Raw genomic sequence first — 13,114 nt, 5'->3', positions numbered from 1 at the left:
CGAAAGACCCTGCTAATTTCCGTCCCATCTCTAACCTCCCATTCTTGGCCAAGATAATGGAAAGAGTAGTCAACACACAACTTATGGACTACCTCGAAAACCACAAGATCCTTCACTCTTCACAATTTGGCTTCCGTAAACACCTTAACACGGAAACCCTCTTACTCACCCTGTCTGACCACCTCCTCAGAGCAATGGACCAAGGGCAATGCTACCTCCTTGCCCTCCTTGATATACCCGCTGCATTTGACACCATAAGCCACAATCACCTCCTTTCCCGCCTAACTGACATAGGCATCTCTGGCCTAGCCCTCCTATGGTTCAGATCCTATCTGTCGAACAGAAAATTTTCTGTCAAAATAGGTAACACCATGTCCACCCCCCACTCACTCTCTCAAGGAGTCCCACAAGGCTCCTCTCTCTCTTCCACCCTCTTCAACATTTACCTTACACCACTCTGCCACTAACTTTCTGACCTTGGTCTAAAGTTCTATCTATATGCTGATGATGTCCAAATCATCATACCTATTCACAACACTCTCTCTGACGCCTTAAAACACTGGGAAACCTGCCTCTCAGCCATAAACTCTCTCCTCACTAACCTTCACCTCGCCCTCAATACTAACAAAACGGAACTGCTCTTCATTTCCCATCATGCTACACCGAAAACCTCCCTGGCAAATGACCCCTCATTTAAATCCATCACAGTGCAACACTCTGTAAGAGACCTTGGAGTCATCCTAGACCAACAACTTAATCTGAAGAAATATGTCAGCTCCATCCTCAAAGAGGGTTTCTTTAAACTAAATGTTCTAAAAAAACTAAAACCCTTATTACGCTCCCACGACTTCCGCACTGTCATCCAGGCCACCCTCTTCTCCAAACTGGACTACTGCAACTCTCTCCTACTAGGGCTCCCTAACTCGACCATTAAACCACTCCAAATGCTCCAAAATGCCATTGCCAGAATCATCACAAATACCCGTAAAGCCGACCACATCACCCCCATCCTTAAAGATTTACACTGGCTACCCATCCCTTCTCGTATCCTCTACAAAACCCTCACCATTATCCACAAAGCCATATATTCCCATGACTCAAATTGGCTTGAGCTCCCCTTCAGCCTTTCACACCCCAATCGACCTACCAGAACAATCCATAAGGGAACCCTTCACGTGCCTCCCCTCAAAATAGCACAACTCTCCTCCACTAAGGATCGTGCCCTCTCCATCGCTGGCCCCTCACGCTGGAACTCTTTGCCCACAGCTCTCCGCCTTGAACCATGCCCCTTTAAATTCAAAAAGAAATTAAAAACCTGGCTATTTAAACAGGCCTACCCGGACTAACTCCACTGCTCGCCTCTATCTGAATCCAGTCATTGAACCCGTATTGAACTTCTGTACATAATCTCTGTTACCCTCTGCGGCCATACTCTGTCATATTACTGTTTTTATTTTTACTTTTTGATGTTAATGATAGTACATTATCTGTCACTCTACGCGTTTTTATTATTATTACCTAACGTTAATGACTATTCTGCAGTTTTAATCCTTCCTTCTCCTCTCTATCTTTTCATTCCCTTTTACCCCTCGCCCCTGTTTGATGTATTTCTTTTCCTTTCTCCAGTTACAATGTGAACCGGCATGATGTACCCACTAATGCCGGTATAAAAAAAGTTATAAATAAAAAAAAAAATCATCTTTGGAAAGTGGAAAAGTCTGATGTCCTTCCAAGGACTCGCCTCCATACAAACTTTAGGAGAGCTAGATCCCCCTGTTTCCAATTTAAAAAGTGTGTGGCTCACACACAAATCACATGCATTTCTTATGAGAAAACTGCCAGCATTCTCCAAATTTTTAATTGAAAAGCAGAAAAGTTAGATGTTCCCCCCCCCCCAGAACACAAACAGGGTCATTTATTAAACTGCAATGTGCTGCTATCGCGGCGGTACTATTTAAATCAGGGGAAGAGGGGAGTGAGGGTGGGGTTTGGGCGGGGTTATGGCCCAGCAGCGCTGCGGACGATAAGGTTTTACATATTATCGCCGGCAGCACCATGGGAAATAACACCACCTTTTCCCATGGTGCTATGGGGGCAATAGTGTGCAGTGCGGCCGCACCGCCGTGATGCAGCTGACTGCACACTATTGCTCCCCGTCTGCCATCATTCTACTATTTATAGTAGAATGATGAATCCCGGGGAAAGTCTGGTACTGCTAGGTACAGCCATTCCAAAGTAGCAAACTATTGGAAGTGGAGCGTGAACCCTGCTGGTGAGCATTAAATGGAAACAAAAACTGAAAAAAAAAAGTACATATAATAAACAATATGACGTTTATGCAATCTGCATTAATAATGAAACAATTTCCTTATTAGAATAAATCTTTATTTACAGCTTCAGGTAAACTTTACTTGTGAATATTTTAGACTTCTTCAAAGTATATAACAAATACAATTAACATTCAAATCTTTACAAATTTAATACCATAATTCCCATACTCTTATAAAACGTCAGACTCTTAGCAATTTTGTATAAATTACCTTTAAGTTTATTTACATTATAACACTTTCAACATTAGAGATGCATTCAAAGAAAAATAAAACTAAGGCTATTTTAAATCCCATTTTAAGACCTATTACATTTGCCATGTAATTTCATTGTCCTTAAGGTGCTAAAATTTATCCTTGCATATTTCTAAAGTAACCCATGGCTAGCAACTACATAGGAATTTCTTGGCCAAATAAGATCGTAATTTCCTTGTAGAATGATCACAATCAGCTCTATACTGTAAAACCGCGGGAGAGCGGACGAACGCCCGCTCTCCTGGCGCACGCACCGGCCCTTCGCCGGTGCGAGCTATCCAGTATGCTCCAGCATGCAAATTAGGCGACGCGGTGCAAACGAGGGAAAGGAGGCGCTAGGGACACTAGCGCGTCCCTAGCGCCTCCTTTTGGCCTGGAGCGGCGGCTGTCAGCAGGTTTGACAGCCGACGCTCAATTTTGCCGGCGTCGGTTCTCGAGCCCGCTGACAGCCACGGGCTCGGAAACCGGACGCCGGCAAAATTGAGCGTCCGGTTTTCGGCCCGACAGCTGCGGGCCGAATTCAAATTTTTTTTTTTACTTTTTTTTACTTTTTTTTACTTTTGGGGACCTCCGACTTAATATCGCTATGATATTAAGTCGGAGGGTGCACAGAAAAGCAGTTTTTACTGCTTTTCTGTGCACTTTCCTGGCGCCGGAAGAAATTAGCGCCGACCTTTGGGTCGGCGCTAATTTCTTAGAGTAAAATGTGCGGCTTGGCTGCACATTTTACTTACTGGATCCCGCGCGCATACCTAATAGGGCCATCAACATGCATTTGCATGTTGAGGGCGCTATTAGGTGCCGCGGGTGGGCCGCGTGTTTTCCTCCCCTTACTGAATAAGGGGTAAGGGAAAACACGCGTCCAGAGCAGGCTGACAGTGCGCTCCGACGGAGCACACTTTACTGTATCGACCTGATAGTTAATAGCAAGCCCAATTCAACCATTTTCCTTGGCACACATCACTACAGAGGATGTACTTTATGTGCAAGAATTTTTCACATAAATCAGATTCAAATTTGTTGGTGCAGTAAGCCTCTCTAGAGGGCTGTCAAAGCACTAAAGGATACGCAGCCAATCAAACTGCTCATCTGGCTGATAAGCCCCAATGCTGGCATTTTTGGTACATTGTTTATGCAGTGGAACCAGACTGCAGGAGTATTTTTCCTCTGACACTTTATAATAAAAAGCTAAACAAATAAAGAATAAAGTACGTACAAATACGAAAAATTGTAGCTCCTTTATACAAAGAAAATATGACAGTCAAAGTCTTATTATATTTAAGTGTCAAATTGCATATATATTTGGTTGCCAGTCACTTGTCTTTCAGTCAAACACACATGTAGTAATACTTTTACATAAGAGATGACTATGTATTAATTTATAATATATACCTGGGAAAAATGTGTGTGTCTGACTGAGAATGTTTAAATTTAATTCAATCAAGTATAAGTTTCTACATAATTCTCAGTCTTCATATAACTTTTATGAATTTAACTACCTACCCAAATACAAACAGTTCTTGCATTGATACACAAAAATATCCAGATATGTCCTTACAGGAAAACAATTGTATTTATTTATTTATTTTTTAACAAACCCACTAGCTACGTTCACTAAACAAAACTAAAATAAACTGCACATTATAAAGCGAGAGCTTTGGTTATACTGTAACAACTTATTTGGTTTCTAGACTAATAAAAGTGAAGAATTTAACAATATAAAAATGTATTTATAGAAACCTGCGGTATCCTGTAAGTGTATAAAATGCTGTAAACAAGTCCCTACTGCATCACTGTGCAATGCTGCAAGAAAAGATAAGAACTGTGTATGCAAAATCTTGGCTAAAGTTTCCATGGTATTGAAGCTCCATTTATTCTAAGATTATTTGTGTAACACTTTGTTTAAATATATTTGTCAATGTTGAAGACATTCAACTAACCATCTTCCAAATAAAACAAAATATCAACAAAAATATGAGAGAGACTGAATCATTTTTAGCCATTATAAAGTTCAGAATTAATACTTCTGGTATAAAATATTCTATTTTAACAAAAGTTAGAAATAGAGTGTTAGGAAAACAATAACCATTTTGTGATGAAAAACCTAGGTGCTGTATACAAACAATTCTAGTGCAGATTGTGAAATGCAATGGATGTGCTCCAATGCCTTCTCCATTTGCTGATTACTAAGGTACTCTGGGTATGTTTTCTGACAGCCTGAAGCAGCACATATGCCAATATTTTTCAGGATATAAAGCATTCCTTGAAGCAGGCTCTGTCAGATTTCCCCCTTCAGGAGAGAAGCAGCACATTCCTTTTATCCATGATACTGCTAACAAAAACGTTTCACAGCAAAGTTTTCAGTAGTTGAGTGAAAAAGTATGCAATAAATATTTGTAAGAGGTAATTATTGAAAACAACATTTTTGTTTTCAGGCTAGGGAATTGTTAATTATTCTAGCCCCATGTGGCTGGATTGTAGCCATTATATGCATAAATGTGAATGTGGTAAAACCAACTACAGTCTGCTATAAGTCCTTGCACATGTATTAAGTTTCAACTGAAAATGGTTTGTGAATACAAGAGAAGTTCCCTGGAAATTGGATTCAGATTTTCATTTGTAAACTCTCTGGAAACATCACAGCAGTGACGTGAAGGAGCTACATGCCATTATCTGTGGCCTCCTAATCAACGCCATCAAAGCCCTGAGCATTTTCTATTGCAACATGAAGTTTGTCCCATAAATCTTCAAACGACTCATATGGTGGCAAATCCAAGCGATTAAAACTACAAATCAAAGAGGAAAATAGGTATAAATAAAGTGCTGGGCCTGGTTATGACTTTTAAACAAAGATTAATAAATCCGAACATTATAGGCTTACCATGTATGTGCTCTTGGCAGCTTCTCAGAGGTACCCCACTGTTCAACTGTAAACAATTGGGGTCCATTTGACCCTAAAAAACAAGATATGAGAATGTCATGCTGCACCAAGTTAGGTCATTGATACGGCATGATAAATGTTCAATTAAAACAGAACTGTTGGTATTTGGGTTTGGAAAGGCAAGTAATCAATCTAAAATCCAAATCCTATTCTGATTTATATATTTTATAATAAATATATTTTTTAAATAGCTGCTTGTCTGATTAGATAAAGACAGAAAAGAGAAATTGAGGAATGAGCTGAAAAGATCCATTCAGAGATATGTACGGGAGAAGTGAAGATGAGAGAGAAGAGATGGCAAATGCACAGGAGATCCAGGGAAAAAAAGGAGAAGACAGGAACAGAGAAGAGAGAACCATCACAATTACAAATTTATTTATTTATAGATTTTATATACCGTCATTTGGGGGTACCATCACAACGGTTTACATAGTTGTAATATAATATGGCTTAGAATAGAAATACAATTAAATTAAATTAATAAAAATATAATATAAAATTGAACAGACAGTACAAATATTAAATGTAGGGTTAAATAATAAATACCCAGCCATCAAAAATAGATAAAAATGTTTTATTTTTTGTATAGCGATTGGAATATGTCAGCTTTGGGAATGTGCACCTTTATATTTTTGCATTTTGCTCTGTATAAGAAGAAATTTATTTCTGTTTCTTTAAGAAGGGCCCCAGGGGTTATCTGGGAAACTATAGACAACTGAACCTGATATCAGTGCTGGGAAAAATCATAGAAGCTATTCTGAACAACAAAATATATAGTAAGCCATGGTTTAACGGGACACAGTAAACATGGATTTATTCCAAGGAAGTCTTTTCTCATTAATCTGCTATATTTTTTTAAGGGGTTAATAAATATGTGGATAATGCTGATCAGATAGATATAGTGTATTTTGATTTTCAGAAGGGATTTGACAAAAGTACTTGATAAGAAACTCTTCAGGAAATTAAAATTCATGGGATAGGAGGCAATGTCCTACTGTGGATAGAAAAAGTTAAAAGATAGAAAACAGTTTGATTCAATGGTTAGGGTTCTCAATGGAAAAAGGTAAACAATGAAATGCCGCAGGGATATGTTTTGGGACTGGTGCTTTTTAACATATTTATAAATGATCAGGAAAAAGGAACAAGTGAGGTGATCAAATTTGCAGATTGTGAGAAATTACTGGAGGCTCTAGTGAGACTGAGCATCCAAACTGCAGAGGGATTTTAATATGGAAAGTGCAAAGTGATCTATATAGGGAGAAATAATTCAAACTGTTGTAAAGTGATGAAAGGTTTCACATTAGGAATCACAACCCAGGAAAGAGATATAGGTGTCATCATGGACAATACAACTGAAATCCTTGGCTCAATGTGTGGTGGCAAAAAAAAAAAAAAAATCAAAAAGAATGTTAGGAATTAAGGAAGGAATGGAGAATAAAATGGAGAATACCAGAATACTTCTATATTGCTCCATGGTACGACTGCACCTAGAATACTGTATGCAATTCTGGTCACACCTAAAAAAAGATATAGCGGAGCTAGAAAAGGAATAGAAAAGGGTGACCAAAATGATAAAGGTGATGGAATGGCTCCCCTATGAGGAAAGGCTAAAGAAGTTTGGGCTCTTCAGCTTGAAGAAGACCGATCTGAGGGGAAATATGATAGAAGTCTAAAAATCATGAGTAGAGTAAAATAGGAAAATGCAAATCAGTTGTTTACACTTTCAAAAAAATGAAAAGACAAGAGGACACTCCATGTTACTAAGTAGCATATTTAAAACAAATCAGATAATTGGCGGGTAGGGGATGGGAGGTAATAAAATGGTGTTGCCCTCTAAACAGTTAATGAGTGTATATCTTTTAATGTTGTATCTTTCTCTTGTATATGTTTGGGCCATTAGGGGTCAATGTGTATCATATTGTTGTAGAATTGGTGTAAAATCCAATAAACATAGACAAAAAAAAAAATCAGAGAAAAGACTGATGTGATTAGAAAGAAGAAGGTCTTCTTACTTATTTGGGATTGGTATATACAGTCGTCTCTCATAGGGTGAGAATTATGATTTTTAATGATTAGTGACTGGGTACCTCAAGGTCATAAGTGAAGGCCACTATAATGGAGGGGTACCTATGTAGGTTGGAGTTCACTGCACTGCGATGAAGTGAAAGGGGTGGATAGGAAGGAGGGGGCTCATGAGACTAATTTATATTACACCAAGTTACCAGATACTGGGAAGAGTTAACCATGTGTCAAACACTGTAGGTGAATTTATTCACTGTATTTATGTTTGGTGTTAACTAATAAAAAAAATGATTGAAACAAAAAACAAAAAAAAATCTGAGAAAATATTTTTTTCAACACATAATTAAGCTCTGGAATTCATTACTGGAGGATATGGTAAAGTTAGTGTAGATGGGTTTAAAAAAGGTTTGGACAAGTTTCTAGAGGAAAAATCCATAAACTATTAGCCAGGTAGACCTGGGGAGTCACCACTTATCCTGGATCCTTAGCATTAGTAGCATGAAATCTATCTACTATTTGGGATCCTGCCAGGTACTTATGAACTGGATTGGCCACTGTTAGAAACATGATACTGGGCTTGATGGATTCCAGATTTGCACTGCATGGAAAGTCTAGCATCTTAAGGTTTCCAGTTTTTGCATATTTCTATTTCTAATTTGTGGTCATTCATTCTGTATTTGGTTAGATTTGGTCTGTGTATGTGTGTGACCATGGTGTGGTACACTGCTAGCATGTAGTTTCTGTGACGGAATCTGTAGTAGTACGAGGTGTATTGGTGTTCTAGGTCCCAATGTAATATTTACAGAGTTATCTTTTCACATTAGGGTTTCTGTTTGAGTCCAGTCAGTACTATAACAGCATGGCAGGTAAGTTCTGAGTGTGGGTTTTTTTTTGCAGGATTTTGTATTACTTCATAATGTACCTGGTACTGGAGGGATGCTGTGTTACTGTAAGATGACGCTAGCATAAGAATATTTATTTAAAAGTGAAATATTTACGAGCGTGGGGAGGGGGATAGTTTTCTAACTGCCCACATTGGTGTAAAGTCTGCAAATATTTTTCACCTGCAGACTTTACATTGATTTTCAAAGGGAAGGTATATGTATACTTACCCTTTAAAAATGATCCCACAAACAAAAATCACACACATTTACACCTGCTAATGTATGTGCATAGTTTATTTGTGGAAAAATACAGGCATACTTTTGAAAATGTAGACTCCAAATCTGCCCCAGGGATACCTTTGCTTACTGCAGGTAAGCTTGAAAGCATACAGGCTCTGTGCATATAAGTTTACCTGTATATAGGGCAGGCAATTTTGCAAAAGTCCATAATTACAATTAAAGAACTGCTTTACCCTCTGTAACAGCTTTAAAAAAAAAATTAGTGAGGTCCATATTCAGAGGAATTTAGCTGGATAACTCAGATGTTATCCGACTAAACAAATATTTGGGAACTTATCAACCAATATCTTATTATCTGGCTAAAAGTTAGCTGGACAACTTTGATGCATTCCAGGGACAAGTTAGGTTAGCCGGATAAATTATCTTGTTAACTCAGATATTCAGAATTAGCTGGATAACTTATCCAGCTACGTTTGGACTTGCCATAGAGATGTCCTAAAGTTAGCCAGATAAAGTTATCTGGCTAACTTTAAGATAGCAGGCTATAATCAATATAGTCCGAATTTTCAGAAGCCCGCGCAAAAACCAGGAGATACGTGTGTGGGTGGGCCATGTGCACGCCGAGCGCATTTTACAAATGGCCCGGCCATGTGCATATCCTCCGATACGCGCCAAAGTACTGGGCTATGTGAAAGGAGCGGGACGGGGGCGGGACAGGGCAAAGGCCAGATGGGTCAGTGGCCATTATGCTCTGTCCTGGTGAAGCGTGCGCCGGCATCCAGCTGGTGCACGGTTCTTACTTCTCCGAAGACGAAGTATTAAAACAAAATATTGGGGATAGATAGGGTTAGTTTAGGGGTCGGGGAGGAGAAGGGAAAAGGGAGGAAGGTTAGATAGGGGTATAGGAAAGTTCCCTCCCAGTCTGCTCCTTAATTGGAGCGGAGTGGGAGGGAACTGGGCAAAGGGCCCAATCGCGTCACTGTGCATACTTTATAAAATTCCCCCCCCCCCATGCGTGCAGAGGAGGCCACCTGCCCACAAATACGCATGCAGACATTAAAATCCGACGTGCATGTGCGCACGGGAATTGCATTATAAAATAGCCGTTTCCATGTGCGGAAGCTGGGAACAACGCGCATATTATTTATTTTATTTATTTATTTATTTAAGGTTTTTATATACCGGCAATCATGAGGACATATCTTGCTGGTTTACATGAAACGGGGTGCATTAAATACATCAAACTAAAACTGTGGTGATCGAAGGAAACAGTTACAATTAACAAGGGTCACAGAACTTGGAGAAGAAGGAAGAGATAGCAAATGTTGCTTACCTGATGTAACAGGTGTTCTCACAGGACAGCAGGATGTTAGTCCTCACAAATGGGTGACATCGAGGATGGAGCCCACCACGGAAAACTTCTGTCAAAGTTTAAACAGAACTTTGACTGGCCCCTACTGGGCATGCCCAGCAAGGCACTGACCCTGCAGCCAGCAGGGGTCTCCCTTCAGTCTGATGTTCAAAGCTACAGGCAGTGCCTAGAAAGTAAAAACAAAACAAACCCAACACCGCGGGGTGGCGGGCGGGTTTCGTGAGGACTAACATCCTGCTGTCCTGTGAGAACACCTGTTACATCAGGTAAGCAACATTTGCTTTCTCACAGGACAAGCAGGATGGTTGTCCTCACAAATGGGTGAGTACCGAGCTGAGGATGTCCTGACTTGCACCAAATGCACCCAACGACGTGCAACAGGCACTACAACTGGGGTGGAATTTGGTAAAGGGCATCCGCACCCTACCGGGAAGGTGGAAGGGTGTTGGTACATCACGTTGGAAAAAGGTTACGCAAGACAGATTGGCCGAAGATGGAGTCCTGTCTTCCAGCTTTGTCCAAACAATAGTGGGCTGCAAAGGTATGGAGAGAACTCCAGGTTGCAGCCTTGCAGATGTCAGGAAGCGGCACCGATCGAAGGTGTGCCACTGACGTAGCCATGGCCCTCACAGAGTGTGCTTTGACACGGTCTTGAAAAGGGATGCCCGCTTGCTCATAGCAGAAAGCAATGCAGTCCGCCAACCAGGAGGAAAGAGCCTGCTTACCCACAGGTTGTCCTAACTTGTTAGGATGGAAAGAGACGAATAATTGAGTGCTCTTCCTGTGAGAAACTGTACGGTCTAGGTAAAAGGCTAGAGCCCGTTTACAGTCTAGGGTATGCAGGGTCTGTTCTCCAGAGTTGGAGTGGGGCCTGGGAAAAAAGATAGGTAGTATGATGGATTGATTAATATGAAACTCAGAAACTACCTTAGGTAAAAATTTAGGGTGAGTGCGGAGTACCGCCCGGTCCTGCAGGAGCTTAGTGTAAGGCGGATAGGTAACTAGGGCCTGTAATTCACTAACCCTGCGAGCTGAAGTGATAGCCAAAAGGAATAACACTTTCCATGTGAGATACTTTAACTCACAGGAGTGCAGAGGTTCGAAAGGAGGTTTCATTAGACGACCAAGAACCAGATTAAGGTCCCAGGATGGGGCCGGAGGCCGTAAGGGTGGCTTCAGATGGAGCAAGCCTTTAAGAAAACGTGTTACTAGGGGTTGTACTGAAATAGGGACACCCTGTACACCTTTATGGAAGGCGGCTACCGCACTGACATGCATCCTAATGGAAGAGGTTTTAAGACCTGATTCAGAGAGATGCCATAAATAGTCCAAGAATTTGGAGATTGGACAGGAAAGGGGATCAAGGGACTGAGAAGTGCACCATGATGTGTACCTTTTCCATTTGTATGAGTAAGACTTTCTTGTGGAAGGCTTTCGTGAAGCTATCAGGACTCGAGAAACGGAATCTGAAAGGTTGAAAGGCTGAAGGACTAACCTTTCAACATCCATGCCGTCAGGGACAAGGCTTGGAGGTTGGGATGGAGGAGGCATCCGTCGTTTTGAGTGAGCAGATGCGGGTCCTTTCCCAGAGGAATGTGCCTGCGGATGGAGAGATCCTGGAGTATTGGAAACCATACTTGGCGTGGCCAGTAAGGTGCTATCAGGATCATGGTTCCTCCGTCCTGGCGTAGCTTCACGAGAGTCTTTGACACAAGAGGAAGTGGAGGGAATGCGTAGAGCAGACCGGTTGTCCACTTGAGGGAGAATGCATCCCTCGGCCGAGAGTGCTGGCTCCGAATGAGAGAGCAGTAATCGTCCACTTTGTGGTTCTGAGGGGACGCAAAGAGGTCTATGCGGGGAGAACCCCACTTGTGAAACAGAGAGGTCGCTATCAGAGGATCGAGTGAGCACTCGTGCGGTCGGAAGACACGGCTCAGCCGGTCTGCCAATACATTGTCTACTCCCGGCAGGTAAGTGGCCCTGAGGTACATGGAGTGGGAGAGGGCTTCCGCCCAGATCTGCGCAGCTTCCTGACACAGAAGGAAGGAGCCTGTGCCTCCCTGCTTGTTTATGTACCACATGGCCACTTGGTTGTCCGTCTGGATTAAGATTATCTGATGAAAGAGATGATCTTTGAAAGTGCGGAGCGCATAGCGGATTGCTCGAAGTTCCAGGAAATTGATCTGGTGTTCGGCTTCCTCGTTGGACCATAACCCTTGGGTTTGAAAGTTGTCCACATGGGCTCCCCAACCGATGTGAGAAGCGTCGGTGGTTAGGAGTACTTGCGGATCCGGTGGAAGAAAGGGTAAGCCCTGAAGGAGGTTGACCTGAGTCGTCCACCAGGTTAAGGATAGGCGCAGTGCTTGTGTGACTGTGACTATGGAGGACAGAGGCTGAAAAGCTTGAATCCATTGGTGTCGTAGAGTCCATTGTGTTACTCTCATGGCTAGTCGGGTCATGGGAGTGACTTGAACCGAGGATGCCATGTGTCCTAGGAGAATGAGGAATTGGCGAGCCGTGGCAGTGTTTTGAGACTGGAGCTGGCGAGCTAGGGACATGAGAGTTTGGACCCGTTGAAGCGGAAGGTAGGCCTTTGCCTGTAAGGTGTCCAAGTCTGCCCCAATGAAAGATAAGGTTTGAGATGGGACGAAGCAAGATTTCTCGTAATTGACAAGAAACCCTAAGGAAAGGAGTGTGTTGATTGTCAATTGTAGGGAGGACCGGGCAATCTGAGGGGTGGAGGCCCTGATTAGCCAATCGTCCAGATAGGGGTATACGTGGACACCTTCCTTCCTGAGAATGCTGCTACAACTACGAGGCATTTGGTGAAGACTCGTGGAGCAGATGCCAGACCGAAAGGTAGTACTCGGTATTGATAATGGTCGCGGCCTACTAGAAACCGCAGATATTTGCGATGGGATTGTGTTATCGCAATATGGGTATAAGCTTCCTTGAGGTCGAGGGAGCATAGCCAATCCCCTCTTTGCAGCAGAGGGAGTAACGTGCCCAGGGTTACCATCTTGAACTTTTCTTTTTGAAGGTACTTGTTGAGGGCCCGAAGGTCCAAAATTGG

At 41.9% G+C, this 13,114-nt stretch overlaps 1 protein-coding gene across 1 annotated transcript in view; it reads right to left on the bottom strand.

Annotated features, from left to right (window-relative positions):
* Positions 1 to 3,381: 3,381 nt before the first annotated feature.
* The window catches only part of NEDD4 (NEDD4 E3 ubiquitin protein ligase), a 582,598-nt gene continuing 572,865 nt past the window's right edge, over positions 3,382 to 13,114 (bottom strand). Inside the window, exons 29-30 of the mRNA XM_029574322.1 lie at positions 5,464 to 5,536; positions 3,382 to 5,368 (exon numbers count right to left, since the gene is read on the bottom strand). Coding sequence (XP_029430182.1) covers positions 5,266 to 5,368; positions 5,464 to 5,536 — 176 coding nt within the window. The 3' untranslated portion in view covers positions 3,382 to 5,265. The remainder of the gene's footprint in view (positions 5,369 to 5,463; positions 5,537 to 13,114) is intronic.

This window comes from Rhinatrema bivittatum, chromosome 13, assembly GCF_901001135.1.
Source record: "Rhinatrema bivittatum chromosome 13, aRhiBiv1.1, whole genome shotgun sequence".
In the NCBI taxonomy this organism is placed as follows: Eukaryota; Metazoa; Chordata; class Amphibia; order Gymnophiona; family Rhinatrematidae; genus Rhinatrema; species Rhinatrema bivittatum.
This window is presented reverse-complemented; position numbering and strand designations above follow the sequence as displayed.